The 27,477-nt window shown below is 40.6% G+C and overlaps 1 protein-coding gene across 2 annotated transcripts; it reads right to left on the minus strand.

Moving 5' to 3' along the window:
• Nucleotides 1-2,004: 2,004 nt before the first annotated feature.
• On the minus strand, nt 2,005-27,427 carry mindy3 (MINDY lysine 48 deubiquitinase 3). Of its 2 annotated transcripts, none has more exons than XM_076889974.1 (16): nt 27,304-27,427; nt 26,350-26,677; nt 25,960-26,039; nt 23,247-23,307; nt 22,921-23,127; nt 22,671-22,722; nt 21,878-21,992; nt 21,657-21,730; nt 21,497-21,576; nt 21,174-21,244; nt 18,778-18,858; nt 10,246-10,318; nt 6,710-6,782; nt 4,768-4,855; nt 3,806-3,877; nt 2,005-2,910 (listed from the first exon to the last, which is right to left on the minus strand). In XM_076889974.1, exons 2-16 carry the CDS (start codon nt 26,438-26,440, stop codon nt 2,761-2,763), a joined length of 1,368 nt encoding a protein of 455 aa, XP_076746089.1. In that variant the 5' UTR covers nt 26,441-26,677; nt 27,304-27,427; the 3' UTR covers nt 2,005-2,760. The 2 variants fall into 2 exon arrangements, with proteins under 2 accessions (XP_076746089.1, XP_004541474.1); XM_004541417.6 differs by lacking the exon at nt 27,304-27,427 and adding an exon at nt 27,165-27,297.
• Between the last annotated feature and the right edge of the window lie 50 nt (nt 27,428-27,477).

Genomic DNA, 27,477 nt, shown 5'->3' on the forward strand with positions numbered 1-27,477 from the left:
CAGAGCCTCCACACTACACAGCCGCGCCCCCGCCTTCCGCACAAAACTTTACCCCCCACACATGACAAGGCAACCCCCCCCCCCCGCCCCCCCCCAAAAAAAACAAAAAAACCCCACATCTGAGCGCGCAGAAGAGACTGGCGCGTCACCGCTCCCTTTATAGTACAGGAGCTTTTCTAAGACATCCCGAAACAATAACTAATATTAAACACTGGGCCGAGCACGCGCAGATATGGCCAGTGCGCACGCAAACGCAAAGAGACTGGTAAATTAAAGCACATTAGAGCCTACTTTTACGGGCTAACCATGCCGTTAAACAGGGCTGCGTTTCCTTCCGTGGAGAATAATCACTTGTAATTATGTCAGTAATTATTATGTCGACTTGCAGGGGGAAAAGAAAAGAAAAATCGAGGTATGTGCTAGTTTTGTTAGGCTGCATATCTTAGAAAAAACACCCCCCTTCAAAAAAAACTTTTGAAGAGGTGACAGACCACGCAGTAGAATATATTTAGCTCAGCACACATCAGAGCCTTTTTTTAAATTGAAAATAAAAGGAAGGAAACAAAAAGACACAAACCCGCAAACTGCCTCTTATTATCATGGGGAGTTTGTTTTAATTAAACCAAGCTTTATGGGACGTTAGTGATAAATTAAGTTCCCCTGGCAGGCTCGCAGGGTTGTAAAAACACAGTGAAGCAGCGCAAAAGTGAAGCGTTTTTTCTCATCCCCCCCGCAAAGGTGAGAAGATGTAACCGTCACCTAACAGATAAAAAGAAAACTTCCACACCTGTACAAACCCTGCCTGTGTACCTGTGTCCTCTGCTTCATTTTACTTTATTATCACAGACTTGTTCGACTTTGTCTGCACATCTCTCATCCCCCTTTTCCCTTTTTGTAGAGGAGTGAAAGGTTTGTGTGTCTGCCCGTTTGTGACAGAGAGAAAATGGGTTTAGGGAATGTCTCTGTTCTTTCTCAGCTGTTTCAAAGTAAATCTAAGACGAACAGAGGAAATAAAGAATTGAAAACATGAGCAGACAGAAGCAGGCGCAGATGTGTTTCTTTTAGTTTCGCTCGCAGGACGACATGGCGAGAAGGATGATGGAGTGAAGAGACACCAGACGTCCTGCGCTTTTTGCAGTCTGTGTAACGCCATCATTCTCCAGGTTTAGAGTTCAGTTTGAGTATCCGGTGTGCACATTTCCATCCGTAATCATTTTGTCCACTGCCTTGCCTCCAATAAAATGATCACAGACGTCCTATTTCCAAACGTGGAACCATTACTTCGCATACAGTTCGTGTTACTTCCTGTCAATCTGCCAGTGTGTCCTGATCAGAGATTTACTGCAGGTCACTGTGGATTGATGACTGCACGAGAACAGTGGTGGTTTATGTTTTAAACACTTTGACTTCATTTCTCTTCTCTCTGTAAAACCTCACCATAAGACTTTTAAAATGAGCGTTATGTCGGATTATAACCACATCCCTTCTCCATTAGAGACACACCCAGGTAATATTACACATCTCCTGTGCATAGACGGAGAGAGGAACAAGCGTTCTGCATCCACATATAAACACACAAATACATGTGTGCTGAGCTACAAATGCTGCTGTCATAACCCCGAATCGAGACTAAGTAGCTAAAATGGTACAAATTTTCACTCTGCAAACATTCACCACTTGTTTTGAATTATGAGGGACCAAAGTGTGAGGACATACAAGACCGAGTACAGACTGTCTCGTTTGTCTTCAACTGGGACAATTTTGAGCAAACAGAAACATGCATTTTTTTCCCTCTCCTGTTTATAGGAAGGTACTTAAGTGACCATCAGTGTCTTGTAGATTTAGAGTCTCTGGGGAACACAAAACATTCGTTCGTGCAATTTAGTGGTTAAGGTCCTGACCGAGCTGGGATATCCGACACCTTATGTTGTCCCATGTTTGGTCATGACAGGATACTTAAGAAGGGAATTTCTAGGATTTTAAGTTACCAAACCACACAGCATGTCAACAAAAAAAAAGGTGTTTATTTCACAATTTTTGAGTGTTGGTAATAAATACATGAGCACATGTCCAACATCCAAGTGTAGTGCATGAAGCACTCACACAGAGCACCTAAACCAGCTCCGTCTTGGTTAAAACACGGAAAACCTCCTGTCATATCTCTGCGTCCGGGTTGGTCCCTTTTACGCTGTAAACTCTAAGGAGTCCGTCTCTGTGTTCTCTTATGTGGAAGGCTTTGGTAGGTTTTCCCTTGAACAGTCCTATAGCTGGGTTAACAGTAGTGTTTCACAGTCGACTGGCTCTACATGCGATTCAGCATTTGATTTGATGACATGCTCCAGTCGAATCAAACTAGTATGCTAACGGTTTACTACCAAGCTGTAGCACAGGTGTCGGCACAGAGCAGACCTGTAAAAATAAACAGTCACTCTTTTTGTTTTAAATAATCACATCATAAACATCTTCAGTGTCAGTTACAAGCACTGGTGTACAGACAATAGCATGAAGTGTAGAGGTGAGTTTGTGTGGAATGTGAGAATGACAGAGTGGATCTCTGGCTTTAATGTTTAGTCCATGAACATGTATCGCTTGAGTGCATTTGTGTCTTTTTTTGTTTTCCTTGTTCTCATTCATCTGTGTTGCATGTGTTTCAGTTTTGTAGCCTGCCGACCTTTTTGGGGTCATTGTGCAGAGAGGCGTGCTGTGACACAGTAGTGTTCCATCTGCATACACAGGACCACGCTGCTTGTTGTGTCAGTGCTAGTTTAATGACGGAGAGCGATCGGTAGTCCACAAGAGCTCGATGTATGGCCACTTGGTCTGTAGGCAGCGCTTCACTGGAGTGTCATCCGTCCGCACCATGGGGTCCTCAAAACCAAGCACCAAAGCAGTCCCCTCCACGTACTCGACCTGAGAGTGCACATAAATGCAGGTTAATACACAGCAAATATCCTCCCCCCAACATCTCTTGAATGACCAATTAACCTAACCTCATGCATGTCTTTGGGCTGAGGGAAGAAGCCAAAGTACTTGGAGAGAGCCCATACAGACATGGAAAATATGCAATCTCTACACAGAAAAGGCCCCTGTTGGGATTTGAACCAAAGACGTTCTTGTTGTGAGACGATGGCGCTAACCGCCCTAAATGCAAATCAGTGTACTTCAATTCTGACTGTTCCTCTGAGGGTGTCAGCAGAAGGGATGCAAGTACACAGCAGTCTTACACAGAGACACAGGCACACAGTCAGCAGGCCTGTTATTCCCATTTGGAGCTATAGGAATGGAAATGCCATCACAACCTGCCTCTTATGTGAGTAGGTGTGCACTTTTGTGTGGGCACACATGGTGCCATTCCTACAATTTCAGGTAGTGGTATGGGAAAAAAATTAGCAATTTTACACACCAGGAAACGTGACAGATGAAGAAACTGATATTTTTGACTGCCAGGTTTGTGCAAAGCCACCAATGGCATCTGCTGATAATCATCCATCAAACTAATCCTGCTTAACAAGCCTGTGTTTGACCATTTATCACAGAAAGCCTGCTGACAGTGGCCTTCGTGTTGAAATGGCTCAGAGAAATGCGAGGCTAAGCCAGGGTTTTCTTTGGATGGACGGACAGGCTATTAGGCTCGCAACAGCTACTGTTTATTTTGGAGTGGCCGGCTGCCACCAGCTGTGTGTATGTGTGCGCATGTATGTATGAATGATGACGGGAAAAGGAGCGGAGGTAATTGGGAGAGAGACAGAGAATATGAAAAGGGAACCAGTGCCATTAGTTACCGTGAAAACCCTGAGTGTCTTACCCTCTCTTTGTGGTTTGACTGTTTAAGACCATTGTAGTGGTAGACGGGAAATGAGTCTGGGATTCCTGAATCCTGAAAAACAGGCACAGAGTGAACGGGGTGAAAAACATGCTGTGTTGTTGAAGACTCTCTGAGCAATCTTTTCTCACTGAGATGGAGGCAGAGACCCACAGAGGCAGAACCTTTGCCAGCTGAAAAGCAAAAGTCAAACTGTCACATCTCTGGCTGCAACCGAAGCTTAATGTTAAATCCCAGGCGTTAAACAGAAATGCGTGCGTAACTCTAAATTACCACAAAACAGCCTACGCTACAAAAAAAATGATCAAAACAATGAAAGTGAGCCAAAACACTTCCAATGACTTTTCTTGAAGGTGCAGAAAGCTAATTGGGTGTGTTTTTTGAGAGCGTGTCCAGCTTCTCGTGTTTATATGGTATATATGAAACTCTAACCCTCGCCCCAATCCCACGTGTGTCTGCATGTGTGTGTGTGTCCAGTTGGCTAATGGTAGTATAATTTTTTTGCGGCTCGGGGCCATTCTTCTGGCGAGTCCCTAAAGCCCTGATCACTTTAACACAGTTCCCCTCCATCTCCCCCACCTCCCCGTCTTCCTCATTCGCCCGGCCTCATAAAAGCATCTTACTGCTCTTTCTTAAAACTTCTCGGCAAGCAGCATCATATGATGGTGAGCACACACAGGCACACATGCATTTCACATGAGACACCACAGGAATGTTATTGGCATAATGCTAAAGCAGCACTCCACATATTCTTTGAAAACAGACCTAAGTGTCACCCATATGTGTTTGGGCACAAGGCCTCCTCCATATGTTTTAACTGTGATATGGATTGTATAACGGATGGAAGGCATTTATCATGCAGGGGCTGTATTGTAGAAGCTGTAGTTGACCTCCATCTTCATGCACACACACACACACACACACACACACACAAGCACACATACCTGATCAGGGAAAAACTCCAACAGGAATGGGCCCAGAAGAATTATGCCCAAGTTCTCTGGATCCAGCTTACTCTTAACCAGAGTCACACTGAGAAGGAGAAGAGATTAAAAAAAAAAGGGGGAGTAAACATACAGTGAGCAGACGAAAACAGACTTACAGACAAAAACAGACCAAAAACAAAACCCAGCATAAAATGCCCCAACAAAACAGATAAAAACAAGTTTCAGGAGAAAGGAACTATCAGCACAAAGGAAACAAGATTTGTGTATGAAAGTTGATCCAAATTTACAATCACCTCATCACTCAGTGTGGATTCATGATGCATGTTTTGGGAAAGCGCGTGCATATTTTCGTGAATACTGTGGTACAACTAAATATACCTCTGTCCAGACATTCCTATGTGTTAGATCAGTGTTATTATTATTCCACTGTGATAGAAAAAAAATCTGATCAGATTGCCCTTTTAAGGCAGTGAGGAGAAAAGTGAGGAGTATACGCAGACACAGAAGGAAAAGAACGATTATTTCTTCATCTGCCGATTTGTTACCAACTGTACATGCAGCAGGAGCACGCAGAGTAAGACTCAGTGTCACTGAGCAACCCTCTGAAATACTAACAGCTTCTAGCTGACCTTCTGCACCTTTTGTATGGAGGAAAGAAAAACACGATGAGAGGAATCAATAAAAAGAAATAAAAATCCCACAATGAAAAAGTTGTGTTGATGGGGCTCAGCAGGGTCAGTTGTTTTTGGTGGGTTATATCAGTAAATGCTGCATGACTTACATCACTTAAAAACTGACTGGACGTGAGATTAATCTGCACACACTGAGTATGCCACATTAATTTCTTCTCAGATCATGTTTGTTTGTTTAGGAATTGCACAAAGACAGTAGATTAGCAAGATTGGTAATATTTGATTAAGATTACACCTAAATATCAAAATGTAGACTACTTGAATTGTTCGTCAGTGAATTTCTTGCACTGGATATGCTGGATTTGCTCAAAACATAGTAAGGGTGCAACAATGCCATCTAAGTGCTTGTAGATCGCAATAAGGAGACTCGTTTATATTCTTCTCACCCTATAATAACATTTCACCTCACTTTTTGGTTCCCATTATGCATCACAGCTGATTACTTAATTTCCAGACATACAGAAAGTGAATCCACATGGAATCCACATGTTCACCAAAACAGTCTATAAGTACATTTCTATTAGTACTTATAGAATCAAAATCAAATTATATAGAAATGTATCCATGTGTTTAAAATCTCAAGAAATAATAATTTGCCAAACATAACAAAAGTCTTAGAGCTGCTGACTGTCAAAGGTCACAGGATAGATGGAAACAAAAAACTTTCACTGCTCTCAATGACGATGTTTACTTCCTAAAGTCTCGATACTGCTATTAAATACTGATGTAATCAAGATGCTATTTTTAACATAGGAATCCCGGTGAGATCTTGTAGTGTGGTAAGGAATGAGACTCTCCTGTTAGCACTGGGAGTCTCCCGTCAGTTTGCTGTGTTTTGTTGTGATGTATCGGCCATCTGGGGGTCTGTAGACCAGATTATTGGTCCGGTTACTTGGCAAGTCCAGTAACTACAGCATTAAGGCTTACTGTTCCTCAGAGGAGAACGTGCTTCTGTTTGAAGCGGCACTTTAAAGTGTTTCCTCGATCTCTCAGTCTTTCTTCCTGCAGTTAACGATCTCCCCGTAAGCCTCAATTTCTGACTCTTTCTTCCCCAGCCTTTATAGCGGGCTCTCTCTGGTCTTGCTTTATAGCAGCCTGGTAGTGAAACATGAGCAAGGAGGTGCTGACCTGGCCTGCCAGTGACTTTGGAGGTAGAATCTAAGAAGCTCTACAGGTGCCACATGGAGACGGACACACACACAAACATGCACACACAAACAGAAAGCGTTGAACATGCAAGCACTTACTATTCAGGCTCTGAGACAAGGTCAAGAGCTTTCATCACATCCTCCAGCAGAGACTCTGGGATGAAACCATTATCTACAGAGAGGGAGCGAGAGAAAGAGACATAAAGAAAGGGTGCTGACTTTAGACAAAACATAAGATACAAACTTGAATTAAAAAACAAGGCAAAGCCTTCACCTACACACATGTGGCATAAGAACTATTTACATCACAAGCCTGGGCAATGAACTCATCTGACACACATTTCACACAGACACCTTGTCTTTTCTCTCTGACCTACATTCCTTAAGCGTGATGATCGCTTTACCTGAGAGGAGAAGCTTTAAACACTAACATGTGTTTCTGTCCGCTGCTGTCTGGCCGTGCAGTTTTATGTCATTTAAACATCAGCATGTGAGCCTGTGCGGTCTCGTGTTTAGATATACACATAAACCCCAAATGCGATCGAAAGAACACTAACTGACAAGTGTGCTGCTAGTTCGCTCTCAAAAACTCAATCTCGTTCTACCAAGACGGAGAGATATTTTCTTAGAGTGGCAGCTGATGGTGTGACAGCGAGCAGAGGGCAGACAGCAGGGACAATGGCAAACAAATGTTTTTTTAAAAAAAAGTGCAGTGGGTTACTGAGTTTGTAGTTCTTGTGAATCACTGTCGTGCGTGTGAATGTTTCTGGCGCCATTTTTCCACAACACAAGGGGCTGTGTTGACCGTACATGCGACACAGACAGATTTATGGCCCTGTTACGCAGCACTCATCTGTACAGTGCATTCTTCCTTCATGTGTGTATACGTATCCCTATAAGATTGTGGGTCCAACTACTGGAGTCCACGCATGTGTTTGTTTGAACAAGTGTTTGGGAGAAAAGACCATATGGCATGCAGAATGTCCTGGCAGATGATAGCAGAAGCGGATTTGACAACAAGCAAAGTGGTATTCTGTGCAACAGGAAGAGACAAATGAAGAACAAGGAAAGTGCAGACGATGGTTGCGTTTACATATTTGTTGTAAAAGCTGTTGGAGCCTGCAAGCTTGTTGTCAGCTGGTAGGATTTAATCATGCGGTAACATCACATCACACCACATTAAAGCTGCGCTATATCATATCCTCAACGTAAAAACGTGATATAAGCAAATGTAATTTGGAGATATAATTTCAGCAGCCAGCCACGTGTCAACATCCTATGACAATTGACCTGAAAAGGGAGCTACTTCAACAACCTCCAACAAAAGCACAATGCTTTGAAAAATATGCACGACAAGTGTTCCTGCCAAAAGCTAGAAACAACACTCGCTTCACCATTTGAGGCAAAAAACACTGTTGAGAACAACCAGGCTACAAAAGAGGAGACACTAGCAGCTGGTGATGCGAGACCCAGATGTAAACAAATGACTCCACCGAGCTTTGCTGGAGCACTCATTAGCTGCACGCCATATGACAGGAAGAGCAAACGGTGGATGGAAATTACTGATGCGGTCAGATCGTGGAAAAGCAGCGTTTTAAGCAGCTGGTTAAAATCCCTCAATCCAAGATTCAGGAGTCAGTATCCCAGGTAGAAAATATTTTTATGTGACCACCTTGCACAGCTCTTGAAGTGTTACACAGGAAAGTTTTGTTATTGTTAAGTGTTAATCAGTTATTATGTACTTTCCATTTAGAGTTTCCAGGTAAAATACTACCAAGGCTATTTTTGGGCTTATATATAATTTACGCTGTTATAACACCACTGCACTATAGCGCTGGCACCTTCAAAATCAGAAAGCGTGTCATCAATGACAGTTATTAATTGTTAAAAAAATAAAAATAAATAAATGCTGCTGCCTGCAAGTACGGATAGTACTTTTGTTTTCCTAGATCGTCATAAATATCTGGATATCATTTAGAGATACCCGCCCCTATACAAAATACAGAAAGACCTCGGCACATATCGTGAATAATGCAGCTTACAGCAATGAAGAACAGCACAGTTCCTTTGAAAATAGGAAAACATAAATATGTGTTATAACTGGTTCCCAGCTGCACACTTTAATAATAAAATAGTTCATGCTCACGTCCTGTGTACGACTCCTGACATCTCTTTACTGCTCACTTCACTCTCTTGTATTCAAGCAGGAGGAAAAACACTGCACGGCAGATGTTAACACTAAATGTTTCATTGCATGTTTCTCTTCTCTGAGTGAACATAAATATCTAACAATATAATCCTGAAGCTGCGTGAATGAAAATTACACACAACATTTTCATTTCTACTGACATGACAACCTGCTGCCTCTGCTGTCATTGTCCCACTCTCTCTGTGTCTTTCCTGTGGTCTTTTTACACAGTGACTTGGAAGTGACAAGAAAGGTTTAAGAAAATGAGGAAGAGAGGGGGAAGAAGCAGGATGGTTGACTCAGCTGTTAGCTGAGCTGATCTCACTAACCTAAACAACAACAATGAAGATCAGAGGAGGGACAGGGACCCTTGTTCTCTTTGCAGAAGAAAATAATGGTGATGAGAACAACAAAGAAAAGAGGTTATGACTGCATCTGCAAGCAGGGAGAAGGAAGGAAAAGACAGTTGGGCCAGGATGTCTTTTTCTCAGTTTGTGTGTGTAGCTGTGTTAGTGAAAGTTCGGAATAACTAAAGTACATCCGTGTGCCAGGTTACATATAACTGGTGTATTAATAAGCAAATAAAGTAAAGTGCTCAATCAAAACCTGTGCACAGCTGGTGACAGACAGAAGGTGAATAACATGTGGACTGTATATGAATCAAACTGAGGCAAGCCAATCAATACTTAGTGTATTACTGGATCAATACTGGATAACAGCCTCAGTGCTGGTTCAGGTGTTCAGGGCAGGGAGCCGACCTCTTAAATTCAAGTCTGTGTTATTCTAAGTTTAGTATGTCAGCCATCAGCAGCAGTGCGCCCATAAACTCTTACATTTTGCAAACAGAACTTATATAGCATGGAGAGAGCTAACAACAAAGGGTGAGTGGCCTGGATGCATTTCACTTTTACTGCTAGAACAAATTCTGTTAGTGGTTTTTTTTTTGCACTGTAGTCTTTGATGGTGAAATCCTTTTTGGTTTCTCTCCTCCAGTTATTTTAGTTTTTTTTTTAAATTATTTATTTTATTTGGTCAAGTTTAGACTTTTGCTGCAAAGCTTTTTAAACTTCACCCATGCCTGGTCTGCGGATAGTGAAATAGACACATTCACAGACTTGGTGAAGCAGGGAGCAGAGGAAGAAACTATTGCAAACATAGTTGAAAGTCTCTTGTGTTTTATCAAACTGCTCTCAAATGAAATAAGTGCAAGTAAATTAGGCATTAAAAAACATTGAAAAGTTTAAAAAAAAAAATGCCCATTTTACTTTTTTTCCTTGGCCTTGTTCCTCAAGTAAAGCCTGATGCTGCCTTACATATAGAAGAGTCATGCAGAGTCTCTTCTTCTCCTTCTGTAGTGAGGACTACTAATTTAAAACTGGTATCAGTCAAAGCTTAAACAGAGCTATCAGTAGTACATCTTAAATGCAAACACTTGATTTTCCGTTACCTTCAGGATCAAATGACTGGAAAACCCTCCTTGCCTGTTCTGATGGAGACTCTGGACCAACCAGTGACATCTCCTATTTGGAGACAGTAGGGACAAAGAGACAAGACATTAAAGACAAGAGCAAGTAAAAAACACGTGTGCACTAGAACGTGAAGAGGTTTAACCCTAAAGTGACCACACACACATCCAATATTTGTATGCAGAGTGAGGAGAGAGAAGGAGAAGAGTTGGGTCATATTTCTGTCATTTCAGATGATCGTCTATATATCGCTATCTTTTTCTTTATCTATATCTCTACTAAGAGCAGATTTCAATTGGTCCTGCCCAAGTTGAGCAATACTAATGCACCAAACCCACTCTATATTCTAAACATGCAGCCAATACAGAGCACCACTCATAGCAGTAGGTTTGTGATTCACTGTTGGTACATTAAGCATGTATGTGTGGAACCTAAGGGGCCTGTGCAATCACCAGAGTTCATTGGGTTATTAACTGATTTGCTGATAAAGTTAGATGGCTTGTTTTCACTCCAAACACAGTGTCAGGAAATCAAGTCTTAAATATCTAGCTTGTGATTTATGACGAGCTCTGCAATGTTTGTATGTTGGTAAAGTTTGGAGAGAGCAACGCTGACAGGCGCAGCAGATGTGAAGAGTTGTGTTTATCCATCTATAAGTGGTTGATACATCGTACAGCATGCTTATGCAAAGCCTTCATTACTCTTTCTATACTGAGGAAATTGGGAATAAAAAAATAAAACCAAAAAAACCCCCCACAACTTATCAGACTGTTAGACTCTGAAATTCTTCCTCCCACTGCATTCCATTTCCTGACTTTGTAATTGACATTTTGTCTTACTTCCCAAAACTAAAAATATGAAAGCATGAACTAAAATCTTCAGGGGTGATAAAGGTTTAGACCCCTTTTTTTGCACACAACTGAGTTCCAATAGTAAAATCAGGAAAGTATTTTGACCCACAAGGAGGACATGACCGCAAGGTTTTTTACCCATTTGGAGTATAAACAATTTTGCCTCTGGACGCTGTTGGATGATGTGTTTGAAAATCAAGTTTGTTTAAAACATACCAAACCCTTAATACAGCACTTTAACCCCAGAGGCCTGCGATAGATCTTGTTGGACACTCCCCCCCAAAATGAAAAGAAACGTCCTGACTTATCTTATCTTGCATTTAGGTATTATTTGATATTTTCAAACTTGGTGTCAGATCTTGTCAAGATTATACAGGTTTTAGAGTCGAATAACCAAAGTGTCTGATAAGCAACACTGAAAGCAATCAGTGATAAGGAGAGCGAAGGTAAATGTTAAAGTGCCCTATAAATATTTTTCATGTGTAAACACTAAAAAGAGTTTAAGAAAAAAAAAAAAAGCTCACGGGAGATGGAGGGAATATTTTTAAGAGAAGAGAAGGTAAAGATGAAATACTTGTTCAAAACGTGAAGACAAGAGTCGGAGGGTTCTCACTGTTCTTCTTTACAAGACTGTACTTATGACAATGAATCACTGGACAAACACATAATGTTTTGGGAGAGCAAATGAACCCTCCACATCTCCTTTAGCCAGCCTTTATTAAAGCTTGAGCCTCTGATCCACACAAGCTGCTTGGGTTTCATGGTCCACTTATTACTGTATTCGGGGCTTATTTAAGGAGAGAGGAGGCTTTTTTTTTTTTTGGGGGGGGGGGGGGGGGGGGGGGGGGGGTTAGGGAGACACGTCCAAGAAGAGATGACTCCCAGCTGCAGGCTCTTCAGATGCAAAGAAAAACAGTCACACCAGCAAACGTACGCTCACACACTTTTCTGTGACAGAGTACAGCAGAGGCCTGATGTGTTAACATTACAGGCTCCATAAATCTGACAGAAGATTTTTCATTAGTTAGATGCGTCTATGCTTCACTTCCAAGATTGAACAATTCCCAGAGGAATCAAGTGCTGAAAAAAGTTCAGAAGGAGTTGAACAAACGTCCGTATCATGAAACATGAACTGTTTTGATAAAATGTAATTAAACCTTCTACCCCAACTGAGAAAAGAATCCTCATTTGAAAGACACGGGGCTTAATTAATTTAAGGCTACATATAGAGGTCGAATAAGCCTCGTGAACTGAGAGTCCGTTTGCAATGTTCACCTGATAATCTAACATTTACAGATTGCGTTCCAACGAAGACACAAACACTACTAAGTGGTCATCAACACACTAAACAAAACATATCATTATGGCCGACCATTATACACAGACTCACACCAATATGAGCACAAGAAAGGGACTAATAAAGACAATGACTCATGTGAGCGTCAAGACCATGCACAGGCACATAAAATGACAGCAAAGCCTACATGACTGTGTGTGCAATGATAGGTCTGCTTGGCCATCTTTGATCTGTGTTTTATTAGAGGCCTGGGGAAGACGCTGCTGAGTTGGAAAACATGTCATGGAGCTAACAAACTCTGCAGGGAAGTGTGTGCATGTATGTTGTGTGCCTCACAATTTCATTCCACTCAAACTAATTGAGTAACAGTTCATGTCAGTGTGTATGTGCGAGCGTCTATGCAAGAGGTAGTGTCAGTGCAACAAATAAATTGCATCCTGTGATGAAATTCGTTTGGTACAATGCTAATGCAGAGAACCAGTGCAATGATACACTGCAGCACCAAAGCCAGGTCTGAGATGCAAACGCTGTTTGTGAAGGAGCACATTCCAATCTCTGCAGTGCAACCTTTTCTGTGCAAACCCGTGACCTCAGCAAGGGAGCGAAAACAAGCTTCTCTAAAGGAACAAAGCAGGAACTACAGTCATGCAATCACAAGGACTTAAATATACAATGTAATGTAGAACATTTGCTCCAAGTAAAACTGCAATACATTTACGGTCCTTGCCAAAAAATTTTAAGAGACCGGAAAGAGGATCCGAGTAAGAATTCAGGAATGTGCGTTTGTCTTTTAATCAACCGTCCTTTTCAGCAAATGTCTTTTTATTAGATCAAGAACATTGTTAGACAAAACAAATTACAGATAGGAAATAAAATTTGTAATTATGCGTATTTTAGGTAATTAACTCATGTTACACAGAGAGGAAGTCTTACTTTAGCCAACAAAATATTTAAGATCACAGACCTACTTGTGCAGTAGCTATTAAGATGATGATAGACGAATACTAATTATTTAGGTTTACTTGCAACCTTCGATTTCATGTAACAGGTGATGATGTTCTTATTCTTTTCAGATGAAAATACTAATTTCTTTTTAAAAAGTCATGAAAGCAAACACATACAGCAAGAAAAACCCTAAGAACAAACATTAAACTGGATGAAGGAGTGTTTTGTGTACTATTGTTATCTGATGAGCACAACCCAATTTTAGGAAGTAATGCCTGTTGGATTTTGCGATTGCCACCTCCGTACCCAATGCCGTAAGAGTACGAGAAATGAGTGCATATCTAATGAGATCAACCATAAACAATCTAATTTTGTATTTTATCAACACAGTTAAAAACAAACAAACATTATTTTTCCTCCCTAGCTTAAGAACAGCAGCTCAAGATTTACTGCAACATGTTAGATAAAGTACAATGCTCGGCTGATCTTTATTATTTGTGTTATGTTCAAGAAATGTTTGCTGACTACTGTCTTCAACGTCACCTCTATCCATCTGCTTTCATGCTGCACTGTGCTCACCAGGCTGAGAGGCTCTCTTAGGTTGACGTCTCATGTCCTTCCTTCTTCCCCTTTCATTCTTTCTCCCTGCCCAGCTCGCCCCCCCTCACTTACCCTTTTCTGTGCTAAATAGGTACTCCAGTTTTGGAGTATTTCCTCCCCTCCCTCCCTTAACTTTTGTTCCATTTTCTTTCCACCTTTCAGCCTTTATCTCCACATGCATGTAGCTACTTCAGGTAAGACAGGTAGACATAGCACTTTACTAGAATTACTCTCTTTCTCACCGGTCCATGCAAAGAGCTATTGTGTTGCTGAGAGGCTTTGAGTGGCCATAGAGTGCGTCTGTAGAGATCAGTTTCAAAACAACAAAGCAGAGGTCTTGGGCAGTGTCTCCCATCTTGTTCCTAGCAGGTAACGACAGACTCACTACATGACAGGCTGAGAAGAGAGTCTGTGAGTGAGGGCTTGTTATGTAGACTGTATGTGCCCCTTTAGTTCATCTTAACTAGCCTGTGTGATCACAAGTACAGAGAAGAACAGAAGCTCCGTGTCTCTCTTGCTACATAATGAGTGAGTGCAGTTTCAGGTGTGACAAAGCAGGATAAGCAGTGATTTATGAAACTGTCTTAGATGGGCAAAAACGTGTCTCACCAGAAAAGAAAGGAGACACCAGAGAATAGTTATACAGTGTAATGATGCGTCTTATAACAAAGAGCAGCACCTGAGGGAAAAGGAAGAATAATGCACACATACAGTGACAAAGATAGACTTTTATCCTACTACAAAGACCTTTGGTCTGACCTGTCACAGATTATTAATGACTGTTAATGTACACCGCTTTGTTAGTTTGTGTTTGCGTGTGGCCCGCGCCCACTGATCATATGGAGACCAGAAATTAATCGTAGATGACCAAACAAATTTCATAAAGGCCCCGCAGATTATTTTCCTGTTGTTGTTTTAAATATTAATTCTTTAAGAACGCAATACATATGTCGTTTTGCAAACATGCACTGATTGAGTAATGATTTGCAATTTACTTTATTACATCAAACACACGAGTTGAAATAATATGTTACACATTACACTGAAGAATACTGTGAGCTGCAGACAAGATATTTGAAAAGGGATGGCAAATGCACCTTAAGTTTGGAATATTTTATGTTGAAGATTTAAGCCATATTCCAGTAGCAGTAAAACACCAATGAATTAAAGCTAACTGTGTCTGCACACAGCTTCTTCCTCCTTACCAGTCCCTGAAAGACATCCTCTGTCTTTGCAGACAGAAGCTGGAGTCTTATGGGACACAGAGCGCCATAGCGGCTGCTCGCTCTCCTAGTAAATCACTGACCCAGAGCACAACTACTGTACACACATGCACACACATAACTCCCCGGAGAAGCGCAGATACAGCCTGTGAACCTCATCACTCAGTGAGGGCAGAGTAAAGAGCGATGAGAAATGTCACAGGGGGGCTACCCCCACCTCCTTTCCTGAGTGACCACCACACTGCTCTTTAAAGTGCATCCTTCCTTTCTACTTCCTTTCCTCCTCTTTCCTTCCCATGAGGGATCAACAATCTGAAGAGACTGGCTAAGGTGCGCTGGGGAGTCCTTCACTTGGGCAATAGACCAAGCTTCAGCTACTTCAAAGAAAGAAGGAAAAGGAAGGATGGAAGAATCTTTTTTTGTTTTTTAAAAAACATACTATATGATACGTCTCATCTGTCACCCATCTCTCCACTTCTTTGCTTTCTGTCCTTTTTCAGGCATCTCAAAAAACTCTCGTCCAGAAACAGATCCCATTACATGCCATTATACACACTCAGACTCTCTCTCTTTCACATGCACACACACATTAATACAACTGAGAACAGAGTGCAGGAGGTATTGTGGGTACAGATCAAAATTGGCAGGATGGTCTTTGTGTAGGCAGATTAGATAAAAAAAACAAAACAAAACACTAATGGCATTAAGCCGATGGCCTGAAAGCCACAGTCACACTGACAACCACTCAGGGGAATACACACCCGTCCCCAGTGACAGAAAGAAGGAGCCACTGACACATCAGAGGCGGGGATCAGGTTTTCTGTTTTTGTGGCGATGGTTCTATATCGGAGCTAAAAGCTACATAACCAGGCACGTTTATTTTTGTACCATAAAGCCCAGAAAAGTATTCTCGAAACACAGATTCACTTCACAGTAGGACAAGGTCACACTGAATGAGGCCCCACATCTGCCTTCCTGACCTCAAGCTCAAAGTTGTAGAGCTCATTACTGTTGGCATAGTGTACAACTAGCCTATGTTCCTCAGTACATGTGCATACATGAATGAGTGTGTTCAAGTGTGTTTTTAGTGTCTAGAGGTACAAATACATCCAGATGAGAACATGGGAGTCATATTTCCTTCAAGAAGCCATCCACCTAAAGCAACACACACACACACACAACTAATGCTAATCAGGATTAGGTTTCATGTGCTCTGGAATGTGTGTGTATATGCGAATATGTCACTAGTGCTGGGGGAATTGTAGAAATTGGTAAGTCATCTGTTCACGCATGACGACTTTAGGTCATAGCGGAGGCAAAATACAATCCACTCACATAGTGGGCATGAGATTATTCTCGTAACTGAGCTTTTAATCAATGATATATTAGCAGGGTAGCGTTATGATGGAGATGATTACTTGGGAATTTTTCCCCCCTTCTGGTGCAATTTTCACAACAGCAGAGATAATCGATTTGCTACAACTGAAACTTCCAGCTTTAATTCACAAGCTAAAGCAGCATATTAAATTACATGTTCACTAATGGAGAAGGCTTGAGTGTATAACTCAGATGCAAGTTGATACAAGTAAAAATGGGACAATAATTCATTCATACTCCCAAAAACCAAAGATTTCTTTTTCCTCCCCTCAGATTTCCAATAACATGTTTGGCCACAATTAGAGCCCCTCTGGTATATCAGGACTGAATCAGTATAGTGTGTTACAGAACACAAATCTCCAGAGCGCCTCAACTTGTAAAGCAATCTCACACAGTGCTACAGTAATATACTAGTGCATCTCATCTTCCTCTTTACAATGTTCCATAGGTTCTCATTTGGGTTCAGGTCAGCTGATTTGGCTGGCCAATCACAGACAATAATAACATGATCAGCAGCATGGTAGCAGTTTTGGGACTGTGGCCAGGTGCTAAGTCCTGTTGGAAAAGGAAATTGACATCTCTATAAGATTTGTCAGCCAATGGAAGCATGAAGTGCTCTAAAAATCTCCCGGCAGTTGGCTGTGTTGACTTGGATGTGATAAAAAAAAAGAAAAGTAACAACTGTTAACATCAGCAAGTGACATATCCATCCTTGCCACTGTTCCTTCAGACTCCAGGACCTTGATTTTCAAATGAAAAGCAAAATGTACTTTCATCTAAAAAGAGAACTTTGAACCACTGTGGAATTTTTTCCAGTTTTATTTCTTTTTAAACCTGGTAAGACGTTTCTGATACTGTGTCTGAGCGGTTTAATATTAGGAATGTGACAGTTGCTGCTCCTTTCCAGAAGAGATCAACCTCAGTCAGCTCTTTGTGGAGCTCTCACCAGTTCTTGAATGGACTTTTCTCGACAAGGTTAGGGTACACCTTTTCCTACCATACTTTTCCCTTGTAGTCGGCTTGCTTTGAAACGTGACTCTTAAAACAGCCAGCCTTTTCAGCAATGACCTTCTGTGCCTTACTGTCCTTAGAAGGGTGTTGATAATCGCCATCTGAACAGCTGTGAAGTAACCAGGCTTCTCTGAGAGAGAAGACTGGACAAGCTTTTATACTGCTTGATTGGCAATTTTCTCAAACTTAAAATATTCTAATAATCTGGGATACTGGACTTCAGATATCAGAGAGTTTTACATGCAATTAATATAGAATATAAGTCTATATTTTTTAACCAAACTACCAAAAATATATTTTCATAATATCCTAATTATTTGAGATACAAGAGTATGTGGGAGTGCATTGACATCTGGGATTATTAACATTAAAATAACTATTATTTCCCAAGTACTAACAAAACAGACACTGGATTAAATACTTAGACCAACATTCTTTGTGCTGTTTGGGGCAAAGTTTTATCTCACTATCTTGTTTTTAGTGTCATTCAGATTATTTTGGCATCTTGGCTCACAGTAAAAATCTCATACCAAACCACTGCCAATAATCAGTTGTGTTCCATTTGCTTACTTACTTACTGACATTTCCTGAAATGCAATGGAAAAATCGTACATGCACTGGGAGCTACTTCTGATTGTTGTTTCAGAGGCTTTAAAGCTCTCGTGACAACGCTGTATAAAAAAACTTGTGCCAGAAGAGAAAAATCTGTGATCCATACTGATGGATTTAACCTGACAGTGAAGGTGGTTAGAAGTGCAGACTCTTGCTGGAGCACAAACTCAGCAGTTTGCATGCTTGCAATACTTTAAAATAAACCACATATTGTTTAGTTGATCACAGATGGTTGATAAATTAAAACTTTGTGTGTTTGTGTTTGAGAAGTGAGAAGGAGCGAGAATGCAGACCATGTCTGTGTGCCAGTATTTGTTAAGTTCATCTTTGGGAACTGAGCATTTTTTTCCCCCATACTTGTTAGGTGAAAAGCCAAGAAAGAGCACCGGCCATATATGACTATCTTCTGTACTCATTTTTCTCCCCCCCTCCCTCTGGTTTTCCCCCCACATTGATATCTGATCTGCACTATTTTAAAGCACCTTCCATATTCTGGTTTTTCTAACCTGCTGAGAACACTGGCTTATGTTACACATTGTATGTCTCTGTGTGTGAATTATATGCTACCTCTCCAATGGATGTGTGTATTGAACTTGCCTTGGTGAAAAATACAGAGAGGTGAGTTTCACTGCCAAGGATCCAAATAGGGAACTTTGGAGACTTGAGGAACGCCCCGACCTGCAACACACACACACACACACACACACACACACACACACACACACACACACACACACACACACACACACACACACACACACACACACACACACACACACACACACACACACAGAGAAAAGGAATGCATAACCTGTGAGTGTCTATTTCAGTAAATTTCATCATGAATCAGTAATTGCTTGAAATGTAACATGCAGATTTTCCATTCAACATTAATATTTAAATAACAGCGGCATGTTATTTCTCTAAAACCCTCGACAATAATATGCATAATGAAATGCTGTAAAATGACAATGATAACTTAAACCGCCATGAATAGCATATAAATGCGCTGCTTTGTAACGTCGATCTTAAGAGCTCTTTAGTTACATTGGCAACCATCTACTTGCCATTAACCTATTACAGCTGCTTACTCACTTTACCTGTTCACAGGCTCCATATCTCAACTTCAGCTATTTTTGGCTTGCTTATATTGATAAATGAGCATTCCTGTTTTTCAAGCCAGCTGAATTATTTTGTGGTACAAGCATTTTTATACGTTTTCGTTGTGATTGGTCAGCCTTTCAGTACACGTTTTCCAAAAATAACTGTTCCTTCCAAACATATTTTCCCCTGGGAGTACAAACTTTGGCCTATGGTTCACAGTTTGAAATGTCAGAATTACAACTAACAACAAGTGTTTGTGTCTTTATTTGTATTTGTAGTCCTCCTTTCAGTTTTCACAATGGGCGTCTTTATTTGCATTCAAGCTTTCTTGAACAAACACAAATCCTCTGAAAGCTCACAAATGACCACCACTGGACAATTTGTTTATACTTTTAAATTATGCTTCGTGAACCTACAGAAAAAAGTTGGCAAGCTGTGTAAAATGTAAATGAAAAAACTGAATGATTTGAATCCATTTCAACTCCATAGCTAATTGAAAACATCTTTAATGCTGGAACTGTAGAAAACTGTAGTGGTTTTTGAAAAACAGAATTGGGACAGCAGCTTTAAGAGACTGGAAAAGTTGGGCAATACTAGACAATCACTTTGTGGAGAATTTTATAACTGATTAGAAACTGGAAACAGTCAGGATGATGGCTGGATATAAAAAGAGCACCCCAGAGATGCTGAATCTTTCAGAAATAAAGATGTGGAAGGCATCATCATTTGTTGAGAGACCATATGGTCATAATGTTAAATAATTCAAGAGTGTTTCCAAACATAAACTACCAAAGACTCGGGGCATTTCATCATCTACAGTTCGTACTACGGCCAAAAGATTCAGAGAATCTGGAAACATATCTGTACGCAAAGGACAAACCAGAAAACTAACATTTTTCTGATCACTATTATTATAAATGGACATAGACTATTGCTGGTAAACACAATTTGCAGCTGTATCCACAAATGCAAGTTAAAACTATGCAACCAGAGAAAAACAAACATCCTGACAAATCCACATTTAAAATTCCTTTTTGGAAATCTTGGACATTGTGTCTCTGAGGAACAAATGAAATGGACTGTCTGGCTTGTTATCAGCATGAATTCAAAATTCAGCATCTATGATGGTATGGCATTATGTGTTTGCATTGGTGCATAAAGTAAGGGCATCTCAACTTAATTCAAATGCATTTATAAAGCACAAAAAACTGAATAGATAAGAATGTGCTAAACATAGGAGCACAGGAGACACAATGGGCAAATCAGACACTCAAATGCCAATTAGTACAAATAAGCTTTGACTCAATGAAGGAACAGATTTGACTGTGAGGGGAATGCTGTTCCACAGTTTGGGGGAAACACAGTGAATGCATGACCTCTCCCAAGTTTAAATCTAGAGCGCAGGACAGTCAGAAGCATCCGATCGATTGAGCAGAGGGACCTGGAAGCAGCGCATTGATGTAAGAGGTTGGACATGTAATAATGAATCAGACCATGAAGGGCTTTGTAAACAAACAGAGCCTTGCACATCGGGCAAATAATCATTATTTCTTAGCAATATATGCAGGAATCAGTGCTACACTTGCTAACCACATAAAAATGTCAAATGCATTTTCAAGAAAGACCTCGCTTGCTTCACTAAGACAATCCTAAACCACAATTTGGACTCATTACAAAAGCATGGCTCTTTAGCGCCCCTGCAGGCCAATCTGTTGCAGAGCGGATATTTTTCAAAAGCCAATACAATTTCTAGGCTTCAAAATTTGATGTTCACGTAGTCAAATGACATGCAACTACATGTAAGTTTCATTTGATTTGAAAACGATGTTTTGTGACATTTTAGAGAGCTTCCAAGCTTTGTGAAAATGTAAGTGTATCTGTGTCTGTACCTTGCAGTAGCGTAGTGATTCCATCAGTGTGAGAAAACCAACACATGCCTGTTTATGAATTCCCTGTAGTTCTGCAAGACAAGAATGGGGAGAAAAAAAAACAACAACAACAACAACAAAATAAGAATTCCAATGATGTCAAACTGGTATTCATTTTTAGTTTTGTGCAGTGCTGTGAGGTTTAAGAGTTATGACAGTCTGGTGACCAGAGTTTAAATCTTAGACCACAAATGACTTCTGCAACTCTCATATGTGTAGATGTTTCTTTTGTGCGGATTTGGTGTCTTTAAGCATCTCCGTGCAATGCTTAATTGAAGTCTTACTCATTCCAGAGCACTCCCTGTCTCCATCCCAGACATTAGAGACAGCATGACCAGTTATAAGAAGGTTCACCAGGCTTTGACTGCAAAAGAGGGGAAAAGACGCATCAAGAGGGTGAAAAAAAAGAAGAAAAAAAAAAAGAAAGAAGATTTGCTTCACTACCTCCCATGGCCATGTACAGGATCTATGAGAGGCTCCATTGTGTCCTGGATCTCATTCCTTATATTTTCAATGCCCTGCACAAACAGAACCAAAGGAAATTAATGTATTTAATTTTTGGTTAAACTGATGAATGACGATGATTTAATGTAAAAAATCAAGGTCTTAAAATTCAGTAGCAGTTTCATTCACATCATAATTATTTCAGTATTGCATTTCTTTACCTTAGTGAGGATGACAGAATAAAGGAAAAGCAAGACTCCACAGCACCCCCTCCAGGTGTGGTAGAGAGACAGCACCTCCTCTCTGAGATGGGCCACTGACATGACCGTCCGTTTGCTGCAGGAGGGAAACAAACACAAGAATGATGTATGAAACACATGTGCTGGGCTTCAGGAGGTGTCAATTTGACAAATGCACTAACTGAGTTTGTGATGCCCAGATGCCCTTTCACAACAGGGCAGGCATCAAATAAATGAGAGGTTGAAGAATAATCTGATCTTTTGTTTGGAGCCACTTCCCTCCTTTGTTCAACCTTGGAAAGTTTGGTAGTGAAGCTATTCGTCTTGGTTTGCGTGCACTTCCTCACAGTGAGTCAGCACTGCTTTTTGCTGACTACCGTCTCAACTGCCAGTGCGCTATTTGATGAAATTTCAATATTTGTCTGGCAAACACACCACTGCATTTATTTGGCTTGTGTTTGTGTGGCAGACGGTGTGAGAGAAAGGTAGTTCTTTTTTATTAGGCAATCAGTGAAAATGCTGAATCAGCAAATTGTGAGCAGTGAGTGAGTGAAAAAGGTAACACCGATGTGAAAGCCAATTCTTGCAGGCTTAGATTAATCTAGTTGAAATGTGCTGCTCTCTAGTACAGTAATGCATATTGACATCTGTCCCACATTGACTTACAAAGTCCAAATCCCTCCAGAATACCAACAGTAATTACTTAATATCAGGATTTTATGGGAATTAAAGAAGCTAATTGTTATATATGGACAGAACATTTACTGTCACTTACTGGAGAACACTGTGAAATTGCTCAAAGCCAAGCTCCTCAGCAGCCAAAGCAGCTAGGCACAATAAAACACACAGAAACCATAGTGTTAGAGCATGTCACATTAAAATACTGGATCAAGTGATTAGTCATTAAAAATTTCTATTTAACAATTAAATATTAAGACAAGTCTTCATTTAAACAGTAAAAATACTTCTGCAGTTTCATTTTCAACGTGCATCTTTTATGGAAATGTGACAGACGTAGGACTCACTGGGTTGCTGTTCCTGTGGTGGCTGACTGCTTGCTGGCTCTGGCATGTCCTGTGTTTGCGACTGTGCCTGTGTGATTGTTTGTGTGCTAGTGTGTGGGCTCTGTCCTTTGGCCCAGGTCACCAGGCAGAACCCCGTAGAGGTGCTGGAGCAGACAGACTCCAGGATTTCGCTTAGCGTCGAACAGAGTGCCATTTTCTGCTCCTCCTCTAACATACACAAACATAAAATGTGCTTTAAAAAAAAAAACAAAAAAACAAAAAACAAAAAAACAAAAAACCAAAACCAGGCAATTCAGTGAATGAGTTGTTTTTTTTTAAGAAATTACCTGACATTTGTCTCCAGTTGGAACTCTCTCTGCTAAAGAGGACATTTTTTAGGAGGAAAGCCTGCAAAGAAACAAACTCTGTAACCAAATTTGCAAGAAATATTGCATGGTGCAATGTGCTTTATCTCTTAGACATTGTTTGTCCAAAATCAGCAATCACAGACTAACAGAAACTAATATTTACTTCATTTTATACAAGTAACCATTTGTATGGGGCAGTGTTGGGACTAACGCATTATTAAGTAACGCGTTACAGTAACTACGTTATTATTGTGGTAACGAGCATGGTAACTAGTTATTATGCCAAAACCAGGAACGTGTTACTTGTTACTGGGATTTAAATATGCTCGTTATTCGTTACTTCGTGTGGTGGCTATCGCGGAGCTTCCACAGATTCAATAACATTTGCAAGTGGTGAATGCCAGCAGGTGGATGGAGGAAAAGGGAGGCAAGAGGAGAGACCCGAAGCGGCCGCCGGTCCGAGTGTCAGGTGAACTGAACTTCAGGTAAGAAGTTATGACCTGCAGTCCATCTGGGTCAGATATAAACCAAGTTTAGGTGGAGTTTATTTTCGTTATGCTGACTTTTTCGTACTGCGTGCTAGCTAGCATGACAGAGTTTCTATACAGCTGGGTGGGTGCTATGTTACTGATGTTGAACTTTATTTTGTTCATAAGGTTAATTATTAGAGTTGCCAACCGTCCCGTAAAAAACAGAATCGTCTCGTATTCAGAGAAAATATTACGCGTTTCGTATTGAGGTGAAAAGGAACAGTTTGTCCCGTAATTCAGCTACAATGAAAAAGACACAAAGCTGGAGTTATTCTGTGTTTACGCTGCACAGCTGCCCCTTTTTCCTCTCATTCTCTCCTCTCCTGTTTCTACTTCAATCATAAAACTTATCAGTGATCAGCGTATCGGCTTTAGCGCAGGTGGCAGAGCAGGTCAGCCACTAATCAGAAGGTCGGTGGTTCGATCCCAGGCTGCTTCCTGGCTGCATGCCAAATATCCTTGGGCAAGATACTAACCCCATGTTTGCCTACTGGTGGTGAGGGCCCGGTGGCGCCAGATTAATTTCTAGTACAGCTGATGTTTGCTGGAGCCACAGCTGTAAAGCTGCTGGTCATGATGTCAGTTTGGTTATGTGGTGAGAGGGAAACATGAAGATGAAACCAGGAGACGTCCTTACTGAATCATCAGAGCTGAACAGGTGATGGAGAAACAGGTTTACCTTTTAGGTGACATGAATGAGTTGAAGGGAAGTTATGAACTGTTTCTGAGAGACAAACAACACCAGGATCCTTTTTTTACTTAGCTGACAGCTGGTAACTGTGCAGGGGCGGGTCTAGCAAAGTGTTGCCATGGGTCCATGTAGGGCATTAACGGGGAAAGGGGGGCACAAGGAAATACTTTTCTTTCTTATTCTCATTTAAAATGTCTAGCTTTTAAAAAAATAATTATCTGAGTTTTTACAACAAACGATTGATAGATTGATGCATATATATATACCATCAGAACAGTGTACATCACTGTCACAACAGCGTTTGTTTTCATTCAAAGGCTTTATGATTTTTCCTATAATGGTGGGCTAGTCATATTCCCCGGGACGATTTTTTTTTTTGTCCCAGTCCAGCCCTGTATGCAGCTCATCTGCAGTCTGGTGTTACCTACATCTTCCTATTCCGAAGGCAGAATTTCCGAGTTCTGAGTACAATCGAAAGCACCTCGACTGCAGTTTTTGTGTTGGATGTAAAAAGCAGGCTAGAATCATGCGGCGGTCAACGACGGTCCAGGCATGGGATTTCTCTCGTGGAAATGTGCACATTATTTTTTTTCCTTTCTATTGGTAGGTGGCACAGTGCACTTGTGGCAAGTAAGCAAGCTAGAAGACTGGCAAACTTGCTGGGTATCCAGTTACGGAAGCAACACATTAACAAGAGAATTCTGAGTAAAACCAAAGTTACTTTCCCTAGTAACTAGTTACTCTGAAAGTAACGAGTAACTTGAAGTAACTGAGTTACTTTTGATAGAAGTAACTAGTAATGTAACTAAGTTACTAATTTAAAGTAACTTACCCAACACTGGTATGGGGTGGCCAGTTATACAAATTTTATTTTTGATCAAAACAAGATGGTCAAGATTAGATTTTTCACAATATTTGTCTCACTTTGTCTTCTTTTATAAATCCAGTGTACCTTTTTTCCTCATGATGGGATCTATTATACTTTTCCTTAATGGTGGATGTTTACATAAAACAAGGAATATGTTTCAAAATGTGAGGTCAGCATATGTGCATATAACGCCTCTTAGCTAAACGCTCAGGTGCTCTAAAGTGAGCCACACATGTCTGGCTGTGAGTAGCCCTACCTACTGTTAAATAACACTCTGTGTTTTAAAACAGAAAATTGTGTTCAAGGGAGGGTAAAAGTGGCTAAAAATGTTTTATAGAATGTGGATAAACTGAAGAGCTACACTACAGCCCAGTGTAAGATAAAATACAATTATTTTAAACTATAAGTCAAACAAAGCTATTTTTGAGACGAAGACCACATCTCCTTTAAAGCAGAAAACCTTATTGTCATCACATAACAGTTGGGGCACATTTAGTTCAGTTTGCATTTATTATAATCTCAATTTTAACCAAAATAATTGCATACAGATATTTTATCATAAATGAGCAGGACAAATTGTCAGAAGGCTGAATACGATCTTACCTGGACAGGTGCAATTACAGCACAGGGCCCTCCTTCAAACTGCTCCAGTGCTGTGAGCTCACTTTCACTAAAAACAAATCCTGTGATAAACAGCAAAAAGATTTTGTGTCAATAACAACTTACAAAAACAAAACAAACAAATGGATATCCAGCTGAAGATCTGAGGGCCACAGACAAAATCAGGGCGTAAACCTCAACAGGCAGGTAAGTATTTATACTTTCATTTTCAGTATTTTACATTTTAACTTTGTTTCAGCTAGAATTTCAAACAAAATCACTGCTTCCTGTCTTTTGGTCTTAAAGTCTGGATACAGTGGATTATTGCTTCATACCCCTTTTGGGGGAAATTAGTTTAAACTCTTATCAACATACTGAGAAAAAGTATCATACCTTGGGCCCATCTGCGGAAAATGGAGACAGACACTCCACTGGAGGGTCTCCCCCAAACCAAATCCACCACATCTTTATTTAACTCTGACATGTTAGCTTTCAGTGTTGGATGATCCAAAGTCAGTCCCTCTTCAGTCCAACAGCCAGGTGGAGAAAAGATAGGTCTGTTTACGCCAACTTGCTTTTTCCTCTTGCTGCTGACAGTTTACTTTCCCGGGCAGGTCGAAACCTGTGGCATTGGCCACAAGCTGCCTGTACACGACAGCCTGACTACAAGTACTGACAGCACACTGGCGGGTAGGAATGACATCAACGTAACCACAGAAGCCTACCAAGTGATAGAAAAGACACCGTGCAGTTTATGAGAAAAACACATATTCATGTTTCGGTCTGTGGCGGAAAATGTCCATTAGGAATGGCAGATTACTTTCATATCCTCGATGAAGACCAACTAGTTTTTTACTTTGGTAAATGAATACTAATTTATACTTCCCGGGGTTATAAACCAGCTAAACATCTACCAGTTACTTAACGGCAATTTAAGAATCGTATATTAAAAACTGATAACTAGATAACAATTTTCTTGTTTTTGGCGACGTTGTTACCTTGCAAGACATTTAAGAAAATAATGCACCAAATTTTGATCTTAAGAACCGAGTTAGTTTGGTAATGTCAACAGTTAGCATTAGCATCACTACTAGCAGCTAATTTTTCATTGCTTTGTCACTCATTTACTTTGCACATTAAAACGACGGCTAGAATCGTTACATGAACTCGTAGGTTTTCGTTAGCTTTATATTAGAGGCCTTAATTACCTTAATACACAGTCCGGTAATGGTATCCTGTATTGATGAAATTTTCTGGTAGCAATTTCACCGTCAACCGCGTCTCTGTCATTCGTTTATTTACAACGGAATTGTGTGGGAAAAAGAGAAGAGCGTACAATTGACGTACTTGCCCATTGGTTGAAATCCAGAAAGTTCCAGATGCGTCAAGGGCTGCGGCGTCAGCGCGTCGCCTCAATAGTCTAGAGACTTGTCAATCATATTAAAGAACCCCGCCCATAAATGGAAAGTGGTTTAACCGAACTAAAGCTCTCCTTAGCAACTTGGAGAAAAAAAATATCAT

The sequence above is a fragment of the Maylandia zebra genome, linkage group LG11, assembly GCF_041146795.1.
Source record: "Maylandia zebra isolate NMK-2024a linkage group LG11, Mzebra_GT3a, whole genome shotgun sequence".
In the NCBI taxonomy this organism is placed as follows: Eukaryota; Metazoa; Chordata; class Actinopteri; order Cichliformes; family Cichlidae; genus Maylandia; species Maylandia zebra.

What these genes read in the sequence shown, in the direction of transcription:
- mindy3 (XM_076889974.1), bottom strand. Translation starts at nt 26,440, where the DNA reads ATGTCAGAGTTAAATAAAGATGTGGTGGATTTGGTTTGGGGGAGACCC. An exon ending in CAACTGGAGACAAATGTCAG is followed by an intron (nt 23,128 to 23,246) that starts GTAATTTCTTAA and finishes TGTGTATGTTAG; the next exon opens with AGGAGGAGCAGAAAATGGCA. An exon ending in CCTGTACATGGCCATGGGAG is followed by an intron (nt 21,577 to 21,656) that starts GTAGTGAAGCAA and finishes CCTCTTTTGCAG; the next exon opens with TCAAAGCCTGGTGAACCTTC.